Source organism: Actinia tenebrosa, unplaced genomic scaffold, assembly GCF_029948245.1.
Source record: "Actinia tenebrosa isolate PJP-AT-01 unplaced genomic scaffold, QUT_ActTen_1.0 PGA_scaffold13__45_contigs__length_12533684, whole genome shotgun sequence".
Classification (NCBI taxonomy): domain Eukaryota; kingdom Metazoa; phylum Cnidaria; class Anthozoa; order Actiniaria; family Actiniidae; genus Actinia; species Actinia tenebrosa.
Genome location: NW_028292573.1, coordinates 4,256,742 through 4,283,309, shown reverse-complemented (window position 1 = coordinate 4,283,309; position 26,568 = coordinate 4,256,742). Strand labels below are relative to the sequence as shown.

The following is a 26,568-nucleotide window of genomic DNA, read 5'->3' as shown; positions in this document are numbered from 1 at the left end:
TTGTGCATGGCAAAACGATACGTAGCAACCGAGTTTGCGTACTTTTTCCCGCCCATTTCCCGAGCATGCGCAGACCACTTAAAAACTATCCTTAACACACAGAAAGACAGGAGGCCGTGATCGATGAACGAATTGTACATAAAATAAATGAAAAATCATTACCCACCGCTAGTATTTTTCGCTTTTTTGACAAATTTTCATATCGTTTTCAATATAAACGCATTTATTGGATAATTTTGGAATGGACAAGCAGATGTAACGCATTATATATAGGTCATGTTGTGGACCATTTTCATTGGCTAACCAACTGTGACGTAAACAGTGTAAATCACCTGGTGCTAGCTGACATCATTGGTATATGGAATATCTTTTGGCCCATTCTCATTGGACAACGAAGTAAGACGTCATATTTATAGATCACGTGATGCCAGCAGCTGCCATCATTGGTGGTAAATGAAACTCTTTGTTGTCAAAGATGAGTGGTCGACGCGACGGTATTCCTGGCTTGGTCGGCTTACGAAGAGTCAAGGATATATATAAAGTACATGATAGATGCTTATATATTAATCATTGAAGAAAAGGTATGACCGCATGACATGACATGCACGGATTCTGTACGTTAAACCGACACATTTCGATGCGAAGCTGGCTGGTTTTACCAAATGAGGCGTGCAAACGCTCTTTTGGTAGCAGAAACCTTGTGAATAGAAGTGAACGCATTAAATGCGATCATACTTTTGCGCTTTGCGCTGTAAAAAGCGCAAACAATTTGTACAAGTTTGGTCAGGTATCAAGGGAATAGAACTCAAAAATTTTACAGTGGGGGGTGGGGTGGAGGGGCATGTGAAACAGAGGTATATTTTAATGCATGGAGATGACGTATGTTTCCAAAAAATGCCGCAAAATTGGCACCAAGTTAGTCGAACTTCAGTATGGTCGATTGTGATCAGAAGACCATACTGTTCTTAAATCACCATAAAAACAATAAGTGCGCGACCGATATTTGCATATAAATGTCTCCAGATAGTATGGGTGTTTAGTGATAAACCTCGGCTCAAGAAAAGCCTTTATGAGAATATAAAAAGGATATTTGTGTAAAAGTTTGAATATTCCCGTTCCAACGTTCATCGGCATACCCATAATTATGCACTCGCTGACTCCTGTAGAAAAAAGTAATAATAATAATAATAATAATTTTTTTAATAATAATAATAATAATAATAATAATGATATGTTAATGGTGATGATGATGATGATAATGATGATAATGATGATGACGATGATGATGGTGTTGATGATGGTGATGGTGATGATGAATGAGGATGATGATGGTGATGATGGTGATGATGATGATGGTGATGATGATGATGATAATGATGATGATGATAATGATGATGATGACGATGATGGTGATGATGATGATGACGATGATGATGATAAATGAAACTAACTGGAACTTTGGCTCTTAAATGACTTCCGAATTCAAGCATTGCAATTGGATGGTAATTTTCGTCACCAGACCTCCTCGGCTTGGGCGTAATGTTTTCCCATTTCAGACCACGTGTCATTCCCTTGAGAATAAGATTCTTTGTTTGAGTGGAATCCACATTCATTTTTACCATAGCTTGGAAATTTCTCGCGCGATGATTGGCTTAGAACCATTGTCGATTAGAGGCTAGACCTGCTTGTGCTTGTAAAAAGGACACGAAAACCTTTTCCTAATTCGAGAGACTAAAAGGCTTTGGATCTTAAGCCTTACTTCAAGTCTCGTTGAAACGTTTTAGGAAATGAGTACGGCCCGGGAACTTCGCCTTTTTACACAACTTATTTTGCAAGGCCGTTGAACAAAAGATTGAGTTAAAATTTTTAAATTAAGTAACGAAAGCTAAACAAAACTTTTAATTGAATCTTTAAACTTAAATAAATACTATTTTTGTCTATAATTTAACCTCATAAACTTAGGAAAACTTTTTTAAACTTTGAGAATTTGCGAATTAAAGGAATTTCAAATTTTGCTCAGTTTAGTTTAGTTGGGCATTTTTTAATTCAGCTGCGTGGGAAGCTTAGAAATAACTTGCAAATTAACACTACAGATCTTCATCATTAACTGAACAAGTTTTGATTCACAAAGTATAATAGACAATACTAAACAAAAAGAAAGTTTTTTAATAAGATTTACGAAAATGTCAAAGACAAGACAAGATTTTATTGAGTTCTGTGGTTAGAGTTATTTAATGGATTAAGTCTGACAAGAAAAGGGTGTACTTCGGCGCCACGTTTCGCGTTAATCAAGATTTCAAGACGCTTGGTAATTATGATAATTAAGTTTATTGTGGCGGGAAAATCATGCCAAGTTGACCACAGTGGAGATAAGCGTCTAGCACGTGTTAAATGCTTTCGGAAAGTAGCCCTTTTAAAGTGGGTTTTACAAGATTTAGGGAAGTTTGTCCTTGATTTGACGTTTAAATGGCTTCCCCACTCAATCAAAACGCCGGAACTGAACTTCAACCAATCAAAATTCTTGTACTGAACACAGCATGGTTTGGTTGGATTTGCTCTTAATTTATCCTTCTAAAAATAATCGCCTTTCAGTTTCAAAACAATGCCGAATGGAGATAATGATAGCATACGATAAGGCGGACTTAATGTACTTTCTTATCGGATGAATCGATCTTGTCAGTTTGATTTATTCTTATTCACGTAGGACGCTTCTTCTACTTTGTTTTAAATACACAAAAAATGCGAAAGTTTTTTGTAAAAGTTATCGATAAATTTAAAAACTTTTTACAAGTGAAACTGGGAATCCTCGAAAAGCGCTCTCTACACGAGTAAGGATAACGTTTTGAAATGTCATTTCAAAGTCATTTTTGTCATAATTACAGAAGAAGAAAACAATTGGATACAAAGAAACTCGTTCATAAATTTTAACAAGTATTTTTATTACATTAATTCAAAACGGAACAAAAATGAAAAGTGTATCAAAATATATTAAATTTTTAGTCACGCATTTAGGCATAGTTTTAATGATAGTCTCATATGGCTCAAATTTATACAAGATTTATTTAAACGGGAGTAAAATATGTAAATATCTTTTTTGTTTCGCATCATGAATAAACGGGCCACTTTTACGAAACCAAGTGATCTTTGAAAAAGAGACAATATAAATGAAAAATACAACCACAAATCTTGAACAACTAATTATAGAAAAGTTCGATGAATTTTTACAAATGTTTTTGAAATGTGTACTTTTGTACATAATGTTACTTTTTCCATTATTTTGGCCTAGAGGTTAGGAAAAAGAGATAGTTAAATGAAAAATACAGCCACAAATCTTGAACAATTAGTGGTAGATAAGTTAGATTAATTTTTACAAAAAATTTAAAATGAGTACTTATGTACATCATGTTACTTTTTCCATTATTTTGGCCTCCAAAGACTCTTATTAGCGAGATGTTTTCATTTTATGGCAGTGTGTGCGTATAGAATTACACGCTACATACAAACAGCCCCTCTGCAGTTTGAATCGGAATTACCTAGCGAAACTCAAATCATTGGATGATACATACATGAAATAAGAAAGAATAAAATAAATGAATAAATTTAGAGGTTTTAACAGTGGCATTTCCACAGAGTGGCTCTTCATTTGTTGAATTCTAATTGGAAGTTAGAAGTTGATTTTTGTGGAGGGAGGAAAACCGACGAAAAACCCTCGAAGCACAAGAGAGAAACAACAAGCAAATCTCTCACAAACGACACAAACGAGTCCTGGCATCGAACCCTGGTCGCCACCCGTGCTTAAGATGATCTGCATCAGGCATGAAGACTTCGCATGTCAACTCGCCCCAAGGCGCTAATTCGGTAATTTGTTCTGCGATAGTCAAAACAGCAAATCTTACAGCATTTTAACATGAGCTATTATAAAGCTTTTGTCTTCCAGGATACATCAGTCCGTTTGTATAGACAACAGAATATTTCATGACGAGACAACTGCAAATGTCTACCTCTCACAAAACCCATTAAGATTAGAGTGTATGGTACTATAATAGTTTTTATCTTAAAAGTCCTTTTTTTTTTTTTACATTTTTCAATGATAAGATGCTTTTGTTAGCTTATAGAAATGTGGCCTTCATTTTTGACATTTTATTTGAACTCATGGCAGATCGAATAGGAGTGAAGCTTGTACTGCAGAGGGAGCAAAACCGGTGATACCCGGGCAAAAACCCTCAAATCAGCTATGGATCAACCTCGTTCCCAGGGCCCTCTCACGCAGAGGAGACTGAGAAGACCCTGGCGTTGGCTCGTCAAATAAAGGTTTTGATTGGTTTACTTGATCTTGAATTTTGATTGGTTGTTGCTTTGTTACAAATTTTTTCCCACACGACGAAGCACTGTTAAAAACTCAACCGGTTTATTCGAGTTGAAAGCCATATTTAATTTATGCTTATTCAATGTGCCCGCATTCCTCCAGTTATTTCTTCAGCGGTATTTTAAAAACACCCGAATCTGCTGGGTGTCTGATTTGTCACGTGACCAGCCAACTCCAGGGTCTTATCTCCTTTGCGTGAGAGGGCCCTGGGAACGAGGTTGGCTATGGATTATACACCTATTTCAAAAAACTACGGTCGCAGATCTGAGACTAAACGGAATTTTTGTGCTTTTATGTTTTCTGGCTAAGGCTGGGTTCATGATGTATGGCAGAGGAGGAGGGGGGGGGGGGGGGAGGGGGGTCAGGTGAAATTGAGGGGGGGTCGGGAAAATTTTCGTAGGAAAAAGCGGGAATAGGCAAATTGTTATCAGAAAAATGGGAGGGGGGGGGGGGGATGCACAATTTTTGGAAGAAGCTACAAGCCTTGATTAGGGGGGATCGTATTTTTTTGCATGACTTTAAGGGGGGTGTTAAGAATTATTCTGGACATTTCAAATTTTCACCTGCCCCCCCCCCCCCCTACTTTTTTTGACTGTGAATATATTACATTTTGCAGAGTGCTACTCAATCTCAGATTTCAGATGTTATATCTCCGACCGACAACATTGTTTGAAACAGGTATACATAAGCAAACATTCTTACCGTCAATAGGGTCGGTTCTACCATGAAGGGCCGCCTCGAACAAGTGGTCTGCAGTTTTCTCAAACTATAAGAGCACAATTGTTTATCAAATTATGCTGATAACAAAAGTAATATCCAGCTATCTAGAAAGGAGGGGGTTCCATTTCTATCGAACTGATAACTGTTCATCACTGGGAATTTTTTTTAGCCAGTTCAAATTTGAAAAATTTGGGGGGAGGGGAGGAGATGAAGGTTGAACTCCCCAGGGTAACCCCCTGAGTAGGATTCAAAAGATAACAGTCTTACCGAAGCCAACATTAGAACACTTTCTTTCATCTTCGCGAGACCAAAGCGCGTGATCCCAAGGATCTCCCCCTGAACGACAAACGAAAATAAATTAGAAAAAAATAGAAAACCTTCAAATGTTTATGTAAGTTTACGTTTTAACGAATTACCGTGAAGAAGATTGAAATGGTAAAACAAATGGGAGAGAAGAACTGAAATGATAGGATATATTTTTTACCTTAAATGCCATGAGCTCTGCCAGTAACATAACGTGTCGCACATCAATACTCATACCATGGTTCTTCATTGTGTAGATGATCTCGTTCATGATCGTTTGTCTGAAACATTAAAACGCATAAATAGGGCTTTATCGTTATGCCCTCCCAATTGAGCTGCATCCCGACGTGCTACGAGGGGTCTATTGAGAGTAACTATCTTATAGAATGAGAAACTGATGCATTACCTTGCAGCCTCTATTCCCAGTACCCTCTCTACTTCTATAGTATTGTTAGACGTACAGCCAGTACCTTTTACACCTGTAAGCAGAGGACAACTAAGTAAGTCAATAAAATACAGAGTTAGCTCTACCTCCTCTCTCTATCGTACCTCCCAGGGGACCGTTAATTATTTTATTTTTTACTGGCATGGGGGTGGGGGGGGGCAGGGGCTGGTGGGATTTAGGGGGGGGGCACGTAACAAATATGGCATTTAAGGGGGGTCCACCCCAAAAATAATTGGGAAATTAAAAGTCTATTTTAATAGATATCTTGTTTTAATAGAGGGCCACGTAAAAAAAAATAGGATGGAAAGTGGACAACTAGCCCCCCATGCCGGGACCCCTGCTTGTATATGATTAGCCCTCTCATGTCTATACGAACCCATGGTTGCTATGACACCCTGTAGGTCATCTCCTTCAACAAGAAGCTTGTAGCGTTCCTCGCCACTCGCGCTTTCATCGTCGATGTGGATTATCGCACGGTTGACATTTTTGTGGCCCTACGAGAAGAACGGTTTGATCGTTAAAGAAATGATAGGAACTATTTATGTTAGAAAAGACTTTGAAGAAATGGTATCGGGATCTGGAATGAGAACCGTGACGAATTGAATCGACAAAGTCTTGTTTTTTGGATCGTTATTGTTTTTCTATTTCAGACTACGTGTCATTCCCTTGAGAATAAGATTCTTTGTTTTAGTTGCATCCATATTCATGTGTCTTGTCTCATGCAATCGTTAAACGAAGTAATGATTCTCGAGGTAATGACACGTGGTCTGAAATGGAAAAACATTACGCCCGAACTAAAGAGGTCTATTGAAAAACTGAAAAACAAAGAAATGATACTCTAGAGAAGCCATGACAGGAGGCACAACAACAGAGTCTTTTCCCCCTGGGATAGTGAATCCTTTCTCATGTAAATGAGACTAGACCAGATTCAATTGTTCCTGCCTCCTGTCATGGCTGCCATCACGTGATGGTACAAAGCCTCAATAGTCTACCATTTTACCTTGATGAGCACATTGGGTAGTTCTCCTCGCAGGAACTGCATCATGTAATGTAAAGAGCTTTTGCTGTTCTCAGTTGGGTGAACAGTTATTACGGCTTTGCTATGGATCTGCACGTTCTGAAAACACAGAGAAAAGGGAAAAAACGATGCTCTGCTATCAATCGTTGGGTGAGTAAGGATGGTATGGTTGCTTCTCCACCCTTTTCCGAGTTAAATGATCAGGATGCATTGTGGTCTAGCTTGGGTACCGACAACACAACACGAAGCATGATGAACAAAAGATGATGATACCTAAGCTAGACCAAAATATGCAATTACATCAAGCGTGGTTTTCACTTGCGGAATCAGACACGAAAACAGCTCATGTGTGAAATAGCAAGTGTAAAACGCTCGTCATTAGCACAAACAAAGACTTCCGAAGAAAAACTTTCGATTCTTCTGATTCCAACGCGTATCCGATTGCAATTCCTACTCCATTTTTTTGATTTTCACTTCGTCATAATTGCGACTGCGACTGCGATTGCAACTGCATTTATGACTGCGACTGCGACTATGACTGCGTCTGTGTCTGCGACTGCATTTATGACTGCGACTGCGACTGCGACTGCGACTGCGACTGCGACTGCGACTGCGACTGCGACTGCGACTCCCATCAAGAAACAAACAGGCTTGAGCTGGCTTTAGTACGATGTGATATAGTGGTTAAACTCACCTGTGGATTGATCTTTAATTTACGAGCTTCGCATAATGACGTGCGTATGGAGTAAGCATCAACCTCAAGCTGAAAACATATCCATTACTCTATTATCCATTGTGGCAATATTTTTGGAATAAATGTAAAATGAAGAAGCACAATTAACGATCGTATTTTCTTTCTCGATTTCTGACCAGTTACTAGTTTCTTACACAACTTCAAAGCGGCAATACCAGATCAAAAGAACAAATCAAAATAATATTGTTCTTCCAACAAAACAGAAGCCATCTTGCTGAATGAAGTGTCCCTCATTCCAGAATGCAACGCGCGCTTTGTTAGTCACCAGTTTTCTTGCACAACTCCGAAACGGCGAATAAAAAAATAGATTATAGCACGTACCTTCAACAGTCTTATTCTTGGGACAGCAAGCTTAATTAACAGATAACAGCTGTCTGGTGTATACACCTCCTCTATGTATTCTGTCACCTGGTACAACAAATACAAAACAATGTTAACTAATGCAACACCTTTCACCGTCGGGTCATGGGTCTTCGGACTCACCATTAGTAGCAACTCCGAGGTTGAGGAAAAAACTGGATCGAATTGGCATTGCAATGCATTGTGGGACTTTTTAAGGGGGCAAAATAGACGCCATCTTGGAAATTTGTCCCCCTATTACAGTCCCACAATGCACTGTAATACCAGCACTTTCCTAGTCGACCTTGGAATGGATAATATACGAGTAGAGTTATATTTATATAAAGATATATATGTGTTACAACATCACTTCCCATAAGGGGTTATACTGTGGAAGGTTCGCTCCACACACCTACTACTACATTCACTAAATTCACAAAGAATTATCTCAAAAAAGATCTATGGAGATTGCTACATTCTGATCTAGCTTCAGTACAAATAACACCATAAAAGCATGGTGCGAAAGGAAGGTGGCAATTTTTAGTTTTTTAGCGTTTCCCTACAAACCTCGCCCAGAAGAGTCCTCTCTATCCTGCCCTTGACAGCACGAGCTAATTCAGCGTCATTATCTTGCATCAGCTGTGCTGATATGATGGGTGTGCTGATCTTACGTGAAGCGTTGATGATTTCTTTGATACGTGGTACACCAAGTGTGATGTCTTTAGGACATTAAGTCAAGGAATACAAGACATGGAAATAACACCATTCTTATGGGAAGCCATTTCAATGTCACGGCATGTCGTACTGTGTACATGCTGTAAGTCAGTCATATAGTAGCGTATTTTCCCACACTACGACACGACAATCATTTAAGTATTCCTTAGCTTTTGTAGAAGAACCCTTCAAATCACAGCAGAAAAAGGGGGGGGGATTAACCTATTTAACGTGCAAAGTACACTTAGCTAACTGCTAGTGTTACTGTAGTGTAGTCCACAAATTAATAAACTGAAATAAAGAAATAGTCAAAGAAACATAAAGTGTTTTAAGAATCCCAACTGGCAAGGAGGCAAACCAGTTGGCTATTTACAAGCATGGTCGAGAAACTGAATCTGAACTTATCAGAAATCAGGACAAATACAGCGGGACTCGAACCCAGCACCACCGGATTGCGAGACCGACGTTATAACAACTCGACCATGCTGCCTCCTTTCTTGGAGCGAAATGGTAGACGGGGGAGTGCCTACGTTGGTTTCCTTCTTCCAAAATACCGGTCCCGATACCTATCGATTCCATTAGATTTTCAGCTTTATACACACAACCAGAGGATACTCATGGACGCAACTCCAGCAAAATGGAAAGTCTTGAGGGTCATCTGTGTACCGGGTTCTCCGATACTCTGAGCGCAAATGGCCCCTACGGCTGTACCTGGCTCCATACGGGCCCGAAGGTACTTATCCCGGCACATGATCAAAAACATGCGCAGTTGAGACTCTGTTAATCTGGTCACGTAGTTTAGAACTGTTGGAAATGAAAATAAGAATAAGTTTGCAGAATATTAACGAAAGTATAGCATAAAGTACGTTGACGAATAATTGTGAATCGGCACGGTCACGGTTGGGAGTTGACAAGATCTTTTTAAACAATATAAAATGTAGTGGTAGTGCGTGTGGAGGGAACCTCATGGAAGAGCCCCGCATGGGGAGTGGTGGTGATAAAATATAAATTTTTTTTATTTTAAACAATTACAATGCGCAACAATACCGTTCATTCATTGAAAATGGACACGACACGTTTTTTCTCATGGTCTTTCGTTAGTTAAGTATTACCGCTATAGTTATCAAAGGGTATGTTTGTCTATCTGTCTGTCTATTATTCTGTCTGTCTGTCTGTTTGTCTTTCAGTTCATTTCTCCATTAAGCTTTGTTCACACTAGCGTCGGAACCCGAATCTGAAACAACATACACAGACTTAGTAGCGTACTGCTCATTAACAGTGCTTATTATTTTTCACATCTGGTGATAAATGCAATATTGACTCGGTCTGCGTATGTTGCTTGCGATTCCGATTCCTACGCTAGTGTGAACCAGGCTTCAGTCTTTTTGTCAATCTGCCTGCAGTTCTTTGCATTTGGATCGCCAATCGAAAATAAATAAATGTTTTCATAGCGATTAGCGCGTAAACAAACCACGTTACACCGTCAAAAAAGTACCTTTTGGATGTGGTGAAAAGCCGTCTTCTTCATCATCCTCATTCCTGAAATTGAATTGATTAAATCTCAACAAAGGACTCGCTTCAGTAAATTCATAATTCATAATTCAAGATGGCCACCTTATCAATACGACGTCTATTGCATTAAAAGAAAAGTTCGAAACATGAACTGCCTACATGTCAAAATCGATTCCATATTTTAGCTGCGTCTGATCGATCTTCTTTGCGATTCCATCCATGAAGGCTCTGTCGAAGATAAAAAAGGATACTGGTCATCAAATCGAAAGAAAGAAAGAAAAAAAAGGAATAACAGTAAAATAAGACCAAGAAAAGAAAAGAACAGCGACATTCTGTTAGGTATAGGCCTTTTCTGAGTTCGATAAACAGGATGCATTGTGTTCTAGCTTGGGTACAAACAACACCATATAAGACATGATGAACAAAAGATGTTTGTCCTCAACTTTGACATAATGAAATGACCCAATGTTGTACCCAAGCTAGACCACAATGCACCATGTTTGCTATCTCAGAAAAGATCTATGTAGATTGATGCATTCTGGGGGAAAATACAATCGTACCCAAGCTAGACCACAATGCACCACGTTTGCTATATCAGAAAAGATCTATGTAGATTGATGCATTCTGGGGGAAAATACAATCGTACCCAAGCTAGACCACAATGCACCATGTTTGCTATCTCAGAAAAGATCTATGTAGATTGATGCATTCTGGGGGAAAATACAATCGTACCCAAGCTAGACCACAATGCACCATGTTTGCTATCTCAGAAAAGATCTATGTAGGTTGATGCATTCTGGGGGAAAATACAATCGTACCCAAGCTAGACCACAATGCACCATGTTTGCTATCTCAGAAAAGATCTATGTAGATTGATGCATTCTGGGGGAAAATACAATCGTACCCAAGCTAGACCACAATGCACCATGTTTGCTATCTCAGAAAAGATCTATGTAGATTGATGCATTCTGGGGGAAAATACAATCGTACCCAAGCTAGACCACAATGCACCATGTTTGCTATCTCAGATAAGGCTCTATGAATTATGAAGTCGAGAAAGTGCATTTTCCAAATGATACTCACTTTACTTCATTCTTGAAATCATCAGAACAGTCAACGAACTGCTCTCCATCAATTATCTTATTCACGCGTTGTAGAACTGACTGTGGTGGGAGGGGATTCTCAGTGCGCATCACGTGATTACACTGTGAACCAATCAAACGCTAGCATTAATATCATTTTCAATTAGTATTTACCTAATACATATTTAATGATTACATATTAAACAGAATATTTCATGGCCTCTTGGAGATACGGATTTTATCTTCTTGAGACAACACCTCAACACTCGAAGATAAGATCCGTATCTTCGCGCGGCCATGTAATATCCTCTATTCTTCGTTTGCGCATGACGTCATAGCCGCCATCTTGGTTGAATTTAACAAAAGAATTGTCGATGAATTTTTTCGTTATATCCTCCAACATGGCCGCCGTGTCTTTTGTTATTTCATTCTCTTGGGAATGATTGAAAACCAGCAATACAGTAGTGGGCAACGCAGTAAGAGCGATTTCTAGTTTAACTAAGATACAGGGGATAGCCACTAGTGGGGTTTCAAGGGGGACGCTTCGCTCTTCGGAAAAACCGATAACGATTTTCTTTTTGTTCCGTCAAAGCACCGCCATCTTGCCCTGGAGCTTCTCCAAAGTTGTCATATGAATGCCAAAATAAATATTGCAAAGATCTATTGGGAAATATTTCACATCAAATCAATATGGAGACTCACCTGGATGTGATTCAAGACCCTTTGAAAGTCCAATGGTTTGTCTTTTCCCTCCATGTCAGTAGGGTCCAGTCCATCGCCTCCGTATTTGAACTGTACGATATCCCCGACGGAGTTACGGACGGTGTGGTCGTACTGTGTGCACAGGTCTTCTAGGGACTGCGGATTTTTTTATTTTGAAATTAAAATAACATTGATCAAAAGAGGTGTATTTAGGGGTAATACTAAAGCAGGTCTTCTAGGGAGTGCGGTGTAATCCATCTATTAAAGCAATTAAGGTTTAGCACTAATGTTTTATAGTTAAGAAGAAAGCACACACCCGACTTCTTGAGACTGCGGGCCTTGGATGTAGGAAATTAGAATCAAGCATATCAAACGAATTGCTATACTATACGTGAAGCCTCCTCCTTCAATGGAGCTTAGATCTTGAAAATCAGAAGCCCGCTATAAAGAACTTTACTATAGAGCATTTTCACTCACGTGACAAGACATCCATATTGGTGTACCAAACAATAGAAACTTTCTGCACAGTATTTGCATAAAAATAGAGTTTAATTCCCTGAGGATAGAAAATGTATTGTTTTGAAACACCAATATGGCCGCTGTGACGTCACGTGAAAAAGCTCTATAGTTAACTTACCACTTATGGGTAGTACAGTAAGTCAAAAGATTTAGACTGACCTTTACTAGTCGTCTCTGCATGTAGCCCGTCTCGGCTGTTTTGACAGCAGTATCCACCAGACCTACAACAACAACACCAAATGACCTCTCTAAGAATATTGGATAGTGAGAGGTAGTTTTAGGGGGAGCTTTTCTAGCCGCCAAGGACGGCAGGAAAGTGCTGTAAAAGATTGTGGGAAGAATTTTGGAACGACATTAAAATACTCCGCCATCATCGCGCCAAAAATTATGTCCCGCAATCCCTTGCGATGCGCTGCCACGTGGTCGTCTTCGCTCAGACGAATAATGACAAGTATTTTAAATTATACTGAATGGATTTGATCTGACAGTACCTTCTCTCCCTCCCATCGTGTGGAAAAAGAACTCGGTTGGCGTTAAACCAGAGAAAAAGCTGTTCTTGACGAATCCTTTAGCAGCGGGTATCTTAGCTGAAGAATAACAGAAAAACAGTTATCTATCTATAGGTGGCGTGTATCCCTTTACATTAGAACAAACGATATAGCCGCAAACTTGGTTGATAAAGTAAGAGAGACCAAGGCCAAATCTTTTGTCAAGTCGTCCAAGATGGCGGCTACGACGTCACATGTACAAGGACAAGGAACATGGCAGCCATGTTGGTTGATGTGGTAAAAGAGACCAAGGAAGTCATCCAACACGGCGGCTATGACGTCACCGATCAGTCCAAGAATAATAAATACAGGATAAAAATCATAAACGTACAGTGTCGTTTAAAGTGTGGTAGGGAACGGTCCTCAAACCCGTCTGGGATTCTTTTGCCTGAGATAGCTTGTTGGCCTACACATGCGATCATCTGGGATATGTTGATGAAGGACCCTAAAACGAAGAACAACAAGTCAGTTAGAAACAGAATTATTTGGATAAAAAAACATTAAAAAATGAAAACTGATAGACATCTTTAGATAGCCTGATCTTTAAATCACAAAGGATCATATCCTGCTGGGCATCGAATATATTCTTACCTGATGTTCCGCAAAGGACCACATTCTGAGTATTAATTAATTAGGTGTCACGCATACTCATATCTTTAGACCCTAAAAGGACCATTTCCTATTGGGTGTCAAAAATATCCTTTATACCCACAAAGGGCCATAATTGATGGAGTGTTTGACTTGTGTAGTTCCCTAAAGTATGCTTCACCTACACCCCTAAAAGACCATATCTAATGGGGTGTCAAATATACCCTTACCTTTAGACCCACAAAGGGCCATGATTAATGGGGTGTTTGACTTGTGAAGTTCCCTTAAGCATGCTTTACCAGCGTGGTCCCTGATGACTGACAGCTCCTTTAGAATAACGGCCTGTCAAACAAACCAAATATACTAAAGTCATGACGTTGCTTGGCTTTATTAATGGCTTCGTGAAAACTCGAAACTGATACTTGAATACTTGTCTGTAAAGCACTTGGAAAAAGTGACGTTGGTGTTGTTGCTGTTGTTTTGTGATGGCATAGCATGTACGTGTTTTTTTTTTGTTGTTTGTTGTTGTTATTGTTGTTGTTTGTTATTATTGACGTTTCCAGAGTTGTTGTTGGTGATGGTCGTGGTGGTGGTGTTGCTGTTATTGTAGAGGTGTCTGTTGCTATAGGTGTTTAGGTAGTGGCGACGCCATGCATTATCACTGGTTGCGGTGCTGTGTCTGTAAGACTGCCAAGGAATCTCTTGCCATCGCTAACCTCTAGTGTTTCTTCTGCCGAGCAGCCTGGCTGTGTCTGCAGCTTGCCTTCTTTGAAATCTTGGATAAACTCATCACATTTGGAATACCTGACATAAGAAAGTAATATTGTGATGATGATGATAATGATGATGATGATGATGAGGAGGAGGAGGAGGAGGAGGAAAAGGATGAATATGAGGATGATGATGATGTTGATGATGATGTTGATAATGAAGATGATGAATAATGATACAGGCAAAAGATGGGTTGAGAACCTCACTTTCAAGAGTTCTTGACGATGATGTGATCAAATAATGAAGGTCTCTTTATGAAAAGGAAAAAAGAAAAGGGCCTTTGTGCTGGACAAGTTCTTAGTCTATACCAGGAAATGATAATCACGAACACGATGACAATGGCGATGATGACGATAAGCCATCAACACGTTAAAGTAAATGTTATATCAGCAGCAGTAGCAGCATTTCCATCGACAACAGTGTCATTATCGTCATTATCATTATCATCTTCATCATCATTATCATCACCACCACCATCATTTCATCATGCATCATCATCATATCATCATGCATCATCATCATCATTGTCATCCACATTGTCACCAGATTCAAGGTAAAACATCCAGTAGTTGCGGTTAATAACAAACCCTCGCTTACCCTGTATCGAGAAGGTCCTCCTTTGCTTTTAGAAGACCTTGCCCAGGAGTGACATCACCAATTCCTATAGAAAACCCTCTGTTACCTGAAGAAACCAAGCCCAATGATGACATTAATAACGAGTGGTACAAGAGATTGTAAAACAAGTTATAACTACAGTACTGGTGAGGTCCTATTAGGGGAGGGGGGAACTATGCCTTCCCTCTGAGTTTCACAACTGCCTATGTCTCAATTTCAGAAAGTTCTTCTGTCTCTTCAATTCTCAATTCATTGGAACAGTCTGTCTTTAGACGGTAGTTTGTGGATCTCGTGTCGCCAAGGCCATGTCGCTTGTCGGAATTTTACCCCTAACAGGGCCTCGCTGTCAGGAATTCATTAGAGCAGTCTGTTGTTAGACGGTAGTTTGTGGATCTTGTGTCGCAGTTTCACGGCAATGTCGCTTGTCGATATTTAACAGGGCCTCACTGGTCACAATAAAGTAGAATAAGTACTCACTGAGAAAGAAAGGACAAATTCTTGCCAGTCTCCACATGGCATCTGCTGCATACTAAACGGAATACAACAGTCACTTAGTTACTTAACAGCGTTTGGTTGGGCGCAAAGTGATGCAAGATGACATTATGCGGGGTTTTTAATTTGAACAAGGAAATGTACTTGAATCAAGGGTAGTGTAGAGGTAGCGCATGCTCGCCTCTCGCCTGGGGTCTGGCGAATGAGTTAACTTTTAAAATTAACTTTGTGCACATGAAATGTTTAAGTATAGAAACAGAGTCTGAGAGCCCAGAGATGCTACACCACCCTTGATATCCTAGTCTTGAGCACCATGTATCAAGCACTAACCTGAGGACCGTAGTCTCTTAGTAACACATAGAATGCACTATTCTTAGATCCTGATCCAAGCACAGCTTTGTCCAATGCACCACACAACAAGTCGCTGTTATGAATCACCACAACTAGAAGGTAACAATTATTGCTAGTTAATTTGGGAAGCATGGGTGGCGTGCAATGCTAATGCGCCCACCCTCACCAATGCAACACAGGTTCGAGCCCGGCCAGGCTTGGTAACGTATGTGAGGAGAGTCAATTGTTGGTTGTCTTCTGTGCTTTGAGGGTTTTGCAACTAGTACTGACCCCTACCTCCCTGGGAAGGTTATGCAAGGAAGGGGTACTTGTAACTTTGAATGGTCAGGTATAATAGACCTCCTCGGCTCTGACGTAATGTTGTCCCATTTCAGATCACATTTGTTTAAGGTTTGCGCTCTGTTGCACCTGAGAAGACACTTGAATATGGATACAACTCAAAAAAAGAATTTTATTCTTAAGAGAATGACACGTGGTCTGAAATGGGAAAACATTACGCCTTGAGCCGAGGAGGTCTATTACTTACATGAATCATTGTAACACTAGTCTTCATTAGATGTGTACTGTTTGCTCTTGGCTATCAAGTTCATACTGTCCCAATACTGGTAAATAGTACCCCTACCTCCCTGTAGGAAAGGGGTACTTGTAACTATGAATGGTCAGGTATAAATACATACATGAATCATTGTTACACAAGTCTTCATTAGATGTGTACTGTTTGCCTTTGGCTCTTAAGTTCATCTTGACATTAATCTTTTTGTTTGGTCTCAGAAGAACGTTGATGACCTGCTTACCAGTCCACAAACAACAAGGCTGAGGGAAGACAAACAGCAACGATTTATTTGACAATTCGCCGCGTAGGGCAGGTGAAAGAGCAATAGGACACGAAGTCCCTTACAAGGCTACTCACATAACGATAAGTAAATAAAGTCATACAGTAAAGCCTTCCCCATCACTAGTCAATGTAGCCTCCAGGGTTCGTGCTGAGGTAACCACTTAAAATTCAAGGAGTATACAAGGACCCAAAAATGAATTTTCAAGGTGTATGTTCAGCTAAATATGCCAAGGTTTTACACGGTGGTTGCACATGACCGACTTTCAGATTTTCCAATCTTTCTGACAAGATCTATTTCAGAACCATGCAAACAATGTTCAAAGCAAAAATTCAAGGAGTTTTCAAGGAGTTAAAGGAGTAGCACGAACCCTGAGCCTCCTCCGCAGGCTACTCCATATATTCTCCTTTGGGATCCCTGTGTTAAATCTTATGGCAGAGACGAACTAGGAACAGGAAGCCCAAGGAGCAAAAAGAGCCAAGGAGATGCCTGCGAAGGAGTCTATAGTCAACGCAAACTCAAATATTCTTCTGGTTATGATACCTTTATAATAGCTGGTGGCGGTAAATCAAGGACCTTATCAATATCTCTGCCTGCTACCATGGCACTGCACAGCTGAGTGAAATGACTTCTATCTAAGAAGACATCCTTGTATGTCAAGAGATATGCCCCTGTGAAATAAAACACGATATTATCGTTTGATGAATTTATTTACGAGCTAGGAAAGTAGTATAGAACTGAATCATTGATCATTTGTCTCTGTAAGAGTAAATGGTTTGGTTGTAGTTTGTCGTGAAGTGTGATCGTTCGGGTGAGTGTAGTCTTGAGAAAGGCTTTTGGTGGTGAATGACGTTTCGACAACCTGAGCGGAAGTCATTTTTAGAGGAAGAAAGAAAAAGACCTCTGCTAGAAGGGTAACGCCAACAGTGCTTGGCTAGGAAGACTAAGCAATGAATCCCTGTATCATGACGTAAAATATACCAGGAACGCATAGGTAATTTTGAGTTGAGCGTTGTGTGCATAGATTTTGAATTTTTTTTGGTGATTTATGCAAAAACTGCTGTTTTCCTGACTGGCATTAAAAAACCATGGTGCGTGCGCAAAAATGAACACGTGAATTGAGTTTGTTTGATGTGTTGTTCTCTCCTCTGCTACGAGGGTTTTCTCCGGGTTCTCCGGTTTCTTCCCTCCGTAAAAATCAACATGTCAGCTGAGCGTTGTGTGCATAGAACATTTAATGTAGTGGTAGGGCGTGCGAGTGAAAAGTGTCCCCAATTAGTGCGAAAGCGCTAGAATGACTAGACACTTAAATAAAGTAATTAATTTAATTTATCTTATTTCTCTTACCAGTTATGAAGTCTTGAATAGCCGCAATCAAGGGCTCTCCATTTCTTGGAGTGACGAGGTTATTCTTCACCTGAGAGTTGAATAATTCATATCCTTACATACAGAAATGTACTTCTAATCAGATTATATGTTTAGACATCAAAATAATGGGCACTGGCATTAAGGGTTGGTATAGTAGTAGCGCACTTGCCTCTCGCCTCTGGTGTCTCAAGTTTCATTCCTGGATTTGACATCACATGTGAATGGAGTTTTTGACCTCATTGATTCAAGGGTTTTTCTCATGGTTCTTCAGTTTCCTCATTCCGCAAAACCCAACCAGCTAAATTCCAATTTGGATTGTGAATTACTTGTGCTCTGATCAGCCCAGAATTTATTTCAGGGTGTCAATAAAATATGAAGGTTAAAGGATTTTTTTAAAAAGGGCCCTGCCTTCTTCTAAAGATACCAGTCATTGTCACAGCTTGGGGGACTATATTAAATCAGTATGTAAAAAAGAGATACAACTTACCCCCATCAGAACCATGGCCTCTGCCTTGGCCTCCTCTGTCTGCGGCAAGTGGAGGTTCATTTCATCTCCATCAAAGTCAGCATTATATGGGGTACAGACACATTCATTGAACCTGAATGTACGACTGGGACGAACAGTTGCCTGCATAAAAAGTAATAATGTGCAGTTAAGGACTGGCTTCCTAAGCAGACATTCTTAGTGTTGTCATGTTGCTATGCATTGTTTCTTGTGGGGAAAGAAATGTTGTGTGATGAACCTAAAAACTTCTGCATTGCAGTAAAGGCAACGAGCAATACACCCTTTGCCAAAATGGTGGACGAAAATTGAAATGAGAAAACTTTAGTTGAAAATTGACAAATTTACAGATGTTACCCCAGACGTACAAACGTCTGCTAATTTGTCAATTTTCAACTAAAGTTTTCTTGGCCGATATAACACCTGACATAATGAATCTTCGTAGGGTTACTAAAGTAAAGGTGCTCTTTCCAGTGCTGGTATTGGTTTTTAAGTTTAATTTTAACTCATTCGAATTTGCAGTGGCCATTTTGGCAAAGAGTCTATTCAGGCATAAACTAGGTTTGCCCCAAGGTTCTGCTACTTACAAAATGAGACATAATGCTGAGTTTGTGAAGTGAAGGCTGTCTGTTGAACAAGACAACATCTCCATCCATCAGGTGTCTTTCAATTATATCTCCACACTGTAAAAAAAAATTGCAACAGTTACAGTGCGACGACTACATATAATAATAATAATGCTGGGGCCACTTAGACAGCAATAACCAATCAAATCATAGAATAAAAACAATACTTTCCCACTTTGGGTAGTGGAGCCAATCAGCAAGAACCATCAAATTGTAGAACTTTAGGTAGGAGATAGCCGTTCAACATATATTTTTATACCCACGAGGCTGTCTACTCGTTTACACGTTACATCTGGGTCAAATTCCCATTCTTGTGCAGTCTAGTTTTCTGATTGGCTCCACTACCCAAAGTTGGAATGCTTTGTTTTCATTCTACATTTTAATTGGTTCTCTTGTCTAACTGTCTAAGTGGCCTTGGTTACAGTAGTTACACTGTAAGTACCCATGCAGTACAGTAATGTAACTGGGGGAATATTCATTGTCCTACCTTCAGCTGCTTTGCAATTAACTTCCTGTTTCCATATTTAAGAAATCTGGTGACAAAATGAAAATGTTGTTGGATAATTCTTCTCTCACCAGCTGTATCTCGGCATTGCTATTAACTGTGAATTTCACCTACTTTTTAATGTTTGTCTCGCGTTGTTGTATAAAGTTTGCTCCAGGATGCTTGTCCGTCCCATTCAAAACAAGTTTTTTCATTAATTCCATATTTGACTTTGTAACCTGTTGATAGAAACCATTAGTAAAGATTCTTCAGGGGTGTAGCCAGGGGGGCCCAAATCCATAAATCAGCCATTTTGTTTGGGCCACCATAGCACTGAACCAAAAAATTTAAAGGACCTGCAGTGCTTTTAATTTTGCATAATTTAAAAATTAAAAATTAAAAAAATTAAAATCACTGTATCAATTCTAGAAAGTGGCAATTTTATTACCATGAAGAGGGTTGGGGGGGGGGAACAAAACTTAAAATTACTGCATATATTCTATGAATGCCGCCATTTTTGTGTCATAAAAGGGGGGCCCTCGCCCCCCCTATCTAGGCCCTTGATACTTTACTAAATTATTAACAACATATTAACAGGAATATTTTCAAAAGAAGTAGGTTATATACAATAGCTGAAGCTTAACAAGATCGTGCTTACATTAAGTATGGTTAACTCTATTGTTCTTGTGTGTTTGCATAAGCAACATATACTTACTCTCTCAGGGTATGTCAGGACCTTAGCAACAAGGACTGGAACAGCAACCTATAATGTACAAAAAGTTTAGAACCGATTGAGATTTAAGCCCTGGCTAAACCAGGAAACATTTCCGTGTTGTTTTTGTGTTGTTATTTGTCTCCAAAGGAGGCTAAACCTGTCAGGAAACATTGGAAAACATTAACATGTAACAATAAAGATGTGAATCATGTTTCAAATAAATTTTTTCTCGAAAAAAATTCTGAGCTTCAGGAATTTTGTTTCAAGAAAAATTTGCTCCAGGAAATTTTTTCGAGAAACATTTGCTTTGAGAAACAAAATGCACATCTTTAATAACTATCCAAGATCTAAAAACACCTAAACTGGGAAACATTTAGGAATACCTAAACATGACATGTGTGGTAAAGATGTTTCAGTCAGGACTTTAGAACAAGGATTTGTTTTAGAGAACATTATCAAAATAATATACTACAATTCTTTCTGCAATTAAATAAATAAAATTATAACACAACTTTCCATTTTTCATGCTGGTTATACCTGATCAATCCTAAGGTTTGGGTCGGGAGAAATCACAGTTCGTCCTGAATAGTCAACCCTTTTTCCAGACAGGTTGCCACGGAAACGACCTTGTTTACCTTTCAACCTCTGGACAAAGCCTCTTGTCCCTTTCTTGGGCTGATAAAACAACAAAATGAGATTAAACAACACAAATAGATGCTTTTTTATTCCTTTCATGACCATTTGTACCAGTATGAAAATCCTTGTTATAATTCCTGGGCCTATACTCATTTGTAATGATTTTTTAATGGCCTTATAACTGGGCGACAGGTGGGGGTAGTTTTAACTGAGTTTGGAAAATGAAGAGGAACCAGTTACTTTTTATCTTATTTTTTCAGTCAAGCTCTCATAATGTGCCATTAAAGCCATGAACATGCATTACCAGAGGTTAGGCTTAGGGACCAGTCATTATTTAGGTCAGAGGTGGGATGCAAAACATTTTCCAGACCCCTACCTAATAGCATTGATGTTTTTCAGGTACCCCCCTTCAATATTGTTTAAAAAATCCTCCTAATCCTCCCAATCCTCCTTTTGACCTTTCAAGACCCACCTTGTTCCACTAAAAAAAATTGAGGGCTCCCCATTTTCTCCTCCAACCCCCCCCCCCCCCCCCCCAACTTAAATAATGACTGGTCCCTTATGAGGGAGAATGATGGAGGGGGGACTCGTATTTAAGAGTAAGTTTTAAGTTCTGATTTAAAAAACTTCATATTTTGTACCTGCATGTTCAGGGGTATACCAGACATTTCACTGTTGATGTACAGAGAACACTGAAGCTGAAGGAAATCCCAATCTTCCTGCACAGGAAACGAGAAATGAAATAAAAATGTATAAGTGGTGTAAACAATTGTTTATCGGGTTGATAAACCCACTAATGTGTCCTTGAAGTCTCATATGAGACTTGGTAGCTCAGTGGTTAGAGCATGGCACCAGAACCGCCAAGGCATGGGTTCATATCCCGTTCAAGACCCAGAATTTTTTCTGAGTCTTTCAATTTGCAGTTGCATAAGTTGCTTCATATACTGCGAGGATCAGCTCATGTCAATTTGATACATACAACTGCAGTACAAATACATATTTCATATATATTCTCATACACATAAACAGCTGTTATCGTTATCTCTGTTAAGGGTCGGGGATCAAAGAATGCCTAAGTAACTGAATAAAATCATCCAGCTTAAACAGCCATTAATAGCTTTCATCATTTGTGAAATGTTCACTAGGTCATCAGGACTCTCCAGCAGTTCATATTTTTCTCTCCTATTATTTCAAAACTAATGAAAACCCTGCTGTGTGCTTGTCCATCTGTCTATGCACCTTTCTGCCTGTCTGTCTGATTGTCTGTCTGTTCTGTCTGTTTGCCTGTTAAGTCTGTCTGTCTGACTTTCTGTCTGTAGTCAATCTTTGTCTGTCTGTCTGTCTGCAGTCTGTCTGTCTGCAGTCTCTCTGTCTGACAGTACCCACCATAATCATTTGCACTTTTGCACCAATGGCTCTGTGTTTGCGTATCACATCATTTAAGAATACGATTTCTGTCAGCTTCATTGTTATGTCATCTTCATTACTATGGGACAAAGAGAAAACAGAAAAATGGCACAAACAGAAAGTACAGAAAATAGTTACCTAATTGTCCCTATATCATAATAACATTGTAAAAATCACACTTGATTTAAAGCTAAATTACTCACGACTCTGTCTGCTCACCTTCCACTAGCGAGATCACTAACAACAGAGGGCCTGATACAAACAGGTGGGACTAGAACACGTGTGAGTATCAAATCTTGAGGGTGACTAAACCCTGGACGAAGCATCAGAAGTGGAAAATCCTATACAAGGTAATGAAATAAAGTTGTTAGTGACACGAATCTGAATTAACCCTTTGTGTGTTTATCACATGAAGATATATAATAAGTCTCCATATGCTGGAGGAAAAATGGATGGATGAAAAGATGGATGGATGAATGAATGAATAAATGAATGAATGAATGAATGGGTGGATGTGTGTATGTATGTATGGATGGATAAATGGATGGAAGAATGGATGGATGGATGGATGGGACAGAATGGGATGGGATTGATGGATGAATGGATTGATGGATAAATGAATGGATGGATGGATTAATTAGTGTGTAAATGAATAAATGAAAATATGGAAGAATAAATTATTGATAATAGATGGATGGGATGACAAAAGATGGGATGGATGAATGGATAGATGGTTAGAAAATGATTGAAACAGGCAATATTGAACTTATAAATAATCTTTATTTACTTTTTCTGGTATTTGCTTAAATAAATCAACAACCTTGAGGGGATTCATGACCTCCTAAAAACAAATAAATAAAATGAACATAATGATTATAATTCCTATAGCCCTATTTACACTGGCGATTTTTGTGGCAATTTTTGGAAATATGAAATCTTTTGTCTCATCCTTCAAAGGAGACATTCGTCTAGGAAAATCTTGGTATCCTGAAAAAAACTTTACAAGTAAATTCTTTATTATCATTTGTTATGGACAAAATAGCAAAACAATCGCAGCAAAAATTGCCGCAAAAATCGCTAGTGTAAACGGGGCTTATCGTATGTCTGAAACCTTCTTTTTGCAGGTGTCGTTAATTTCATTGTTCATTTTTTGGGAATTCTCTGCAATAGTCCCCTTCACGGTTCCCTGCGCCATCTTGAAAGGTAGCCGGGCCTTTGCATTGAAGCGAGACGAACGGTGAGCTTGCAATGATAGAGACCTGTGAATTATTGTCCAAGGTGTTAAAAAAAGGTCTCTATCATTGCAAGCTCACCGTTCGTCTCGCTTCGATGCAAAGGCACGGCTACCTTGCTACCTTTCAAGATGGCGAAAGGAACTGTGAAAGGGACTATTGTCAATTTCAATCGACATTTTGACCATACTTTTTTGCTACACTTCAGGATCTGGCATTGCTGAATATATTTTTACTAGTATTGCATTCCACAGCTCAAGATTCCCACAAATTCATGGATTTTTTTGTCATAAATAGATCTCATTGACTCCGTTGTCTCTCAGCATTTTCTTTTGTCAATGCATCTCTTTACAGTTCATAGATAATAATTCCCCTACCTGAGCCTTATGGACCAAGTTGACCAAGTCTTTGTTGTACTCCAGTGCTGATTCAAATGAACTCTGGAATGTAGTGATCTCTGGATCAACTATTTTTTTTGTTGACTTGTATTTTTCATGCACAATCTTCATCAGCCCTGCTTTTCTCACAAAACCTTGAAAGAAAAATCGCTGCTCTAGATTACAGTACCTAAAATATATGGTCTACATGGTTTGCGTATTATGCTTGCCATCCTAGGTCCAATATTAAAATGTAAGGGGTGGAACCAAAGATTAAAAATAAATAAATTTATAAACATGAGAGGTGGTTAGCATCAAATGTAGACGCTGAAAGTGGTCACTGTCAGGGTTTCGGCTCTTTCTTGGTGTTGCAGGACACCTGAGCCATGAAGACAATAAAATAATAGCCGAGAACAATGAGATTGGAGTTAAACAATACCTTGCAATACAATAACCCTAACCCAGAATACAATACATCCTGCGACACCAAGTAAGACCCAGGGTTTCATTACATGTACAGTATATCCTCAGTGTGGTTCTTAGTGGTTTTTCATGTGTGAATTGAGAATATTGTCTGCTTGAAAATGTTGTTTTTTCTAGGACAGGAAAACAGCACCAACCTGATGTACTCTCACAAGGATGGTAATGCAGAGGAGGATGGTGGGTGCATGCAAAACCATTTTAAAATAAGCTTGTGTCATCATCCTGACATCACCATCCATTGCGCATGATGCTTTTTCATGTACAACATCTCTAATGTCAGGGGGGAGGTTTCTAATGTCAGGGGGGGTGTAAGGTCATGTCTCACCATTTAATGCCTCACAGTAAGGGCAGTGTGCAATTTTCTTGCATTTTTCAATAATTTTCTTTTTGATTGCCTTCTTGGTCAATGCACTAACAAAGGGACGATTCAGGCTGTCCAGTAATTTTTTCTTCTCTGCTGGTGGTAACAGAACTCGACTACAGCTCTGTGTATAAAACAAAAGCATAAGATTATCATCATCATCATCATCACCACCACCATAAGATTATCATCATCATCATCATCACCATCCTCATCATCCTCAAACCATCATCAACACCATCATCATAGTCATCATCATCATCATCGCCATCCTCATCATCATCATTATCATCAACATGATCACCAGCATCATCATCACCAACCTCATCATCATCAATGCATCATCATCGTCATCATCAACATCAACATCATCATCACCAGCATCATCATCATTCTTTATCTCACTCTCTCTCCCCTCCCTTCCCCTCCCCTTCCTTTATTTGACTTTTGACCTTCATTTTCCTTGGACTCTTCCTTGGCTTCCATAAGCATATCACTGCATACAATGGGGGGATCTAGGGGAGAGGTTCAGGGGGTGCAAATAGGATCCATGATGTAGTAGAATGGTACTATTTGAGTGTATACAACACATACCTTGCATATACATTGTAGAATAACAACTGTTGCTCTAAAATGACCAACATGAAAAACTGGTAGTTCCAGATCGATGTATCCATAGTGGCCAACACAGTCTGCAAGTCCTTTGCCACATGTGTCACAAGTCCTGTCTTTTGAACAAGTTCCCTGGTGAAAAAAAAAACAACAACCCATATGTAACCTAGCTAGAAATAATAATGTTTTTTCTTACTTGTGACAAATGATCACAGCAAATTCATAGTCGTAAAACTGTAGCAGTCTCATCTTACATCTTATGAAACCACAATTACATATCCTGATTGGATGAATAATTACAGTACGACAATGGGAAGCTATTTCAAGGTAACCCCCCCCCCCCCCCACACCCACAGGACCACTGCTCATGGACAGATCTTGATTCATACCATCTTTGCATCAAGAACTCCAAAAGGAACTGGCTTGCGAGAGTTGTCCTGGTTGTACAGGTTTTTACTGACACATTCCAATTGTGAGTACTGTTGCATTTGTTCAGACGAGAACATGCCAAAGTTAACATGGCTTCTGGAAACATAAGTTAACAAAAAAAAAAATTAATCCCCTAGAGTTAAAATTAAGCTTTAATACTGCTTATGAAATCATCAAATAATGTCAGTTAAACAACAAGTAAAAATGAATAAAAATAAAAAAAAAGAAAGAGAAAAACAATTTAAAAAAGCTAGCTAAAGAACTTGGACGACAAATTTCGTTTCAAACTTTACTCACATTTTCTTAGTGACACCAGCCTCTCTAAACTGTTCCTTGACCATCCTGAAAGCTTTATCCTTATTACAATTACCCAAAAATATGATATTCTGAGATTCTTAGGTTCATATGATTGACTTTATCATCCATGTGCATCTTTACGTTCACAGACGTTCGCCATGTTTGCTTCCTCCACTAACACAGGCAACCCATAAACTTCTTTTGATACTCTTGTTTTGGATGAATTCTCTAATACTTCTTAGCTGAAAATGCACTTTTATTACTGAATTTTAACACCGATAGCCCATTCAAGACAGAAGAAAATTAATTTACAGTTTATATTAAGATAGTAAAAATAAAAATAATTGATAAATATAGTTTATTTTGG

At 39.1% G+C, this 26,568-nt stretch overlaps 1 protein-coding gene across 1 annotated transcript; it reads right to left on the bottom strand.

Annotated features, from left to right (window-relative positions):
* Positions 1-205: 205 nt before the first annotated feature.
* Positions 206-26,368, bottom strand: LOC116299402 (DNA-directed RNA polymerase III subunit RPC1). The gene is made up of 42 exons (XM_089028681.1): positions 26,202-26,368; positions 25,865-26,000; positions 25,458-25,607; positions 24,828-24,987; positions 24,020-24,174; positions 23,198-23,251; positions 22,630-22,751; positions 22,390-22,489; positions 21,645-21,722; positions 20,905-21,042; positions 20,368-20,415; positions 19,788-19,891; positions 19,656-19,701; positions 19,130-19,225; positions 18,528-18,668; positions 18,020-18,089; positions 17,216-17,343; positions 16,517-16,652; positions 15,819-15,931; positions 15,474-15,525; positions 14,979-15,063; positions 14,327-14,414; positions 13,841-13,952; positions 13,354-13,467; positions 12,966-13,061; positions 12,634-12,695; positions 11,956-12,111; positions 11,255-11,376; positions 10,331-10,399; positions 10,155-10,198; positions 9,275-9,463; positions 8,513-8,664; positions 7,928-8,014; positions 7,547-7,615; positions 6,835-6,951; positions 6,211-6,328; positions 5,796-5,868; positions 5,571-5,670; positions 5,354-5,422; positions 5,069-5,132; positions 1,093-1,160; positions 206-516 (listed from the first exon to the last, which is right to left on the bottom strand). The coding sequence occupies exons 1-42, from the start codon at positions 26,243-26,245 to the stop codon at positions 418-420; spliced, it is 4,224 nt and encodes a 1,407-aa protein (XP_088884807.1). The 5' UTR covers positions 26,246-26,368; the 3' UTR covers positions 206-417.
* Positions 26,369-26,568: the final 200 nt, after the last annotated feature.

Excerpts from the sequence above, each read along its gene's own strand:
- LOC116299402 (XM_089028681.1), bottom strand. The coding sequence starts at position 26,245 with ATGGTCAAGGAACAGTTTAGAGAGGCTGGTGTCACTAAGAAAAT. Across the intron at positions 19,226-19,655 it reads TAATTGCAAAGCAGCTGAAG|TGTGGAGATATAATTGAAAG; the intron begins GTAGGACAATGA and ends TTTTTTTTACAG. Across the intron at positions 6,329-6,834 it reads TACCCAATGTGCTCATCAAG|GGCCACAAAAATGTCAACCG; the intron begins GTAAAATGGTAG and ends TTCTTCTCGTAG.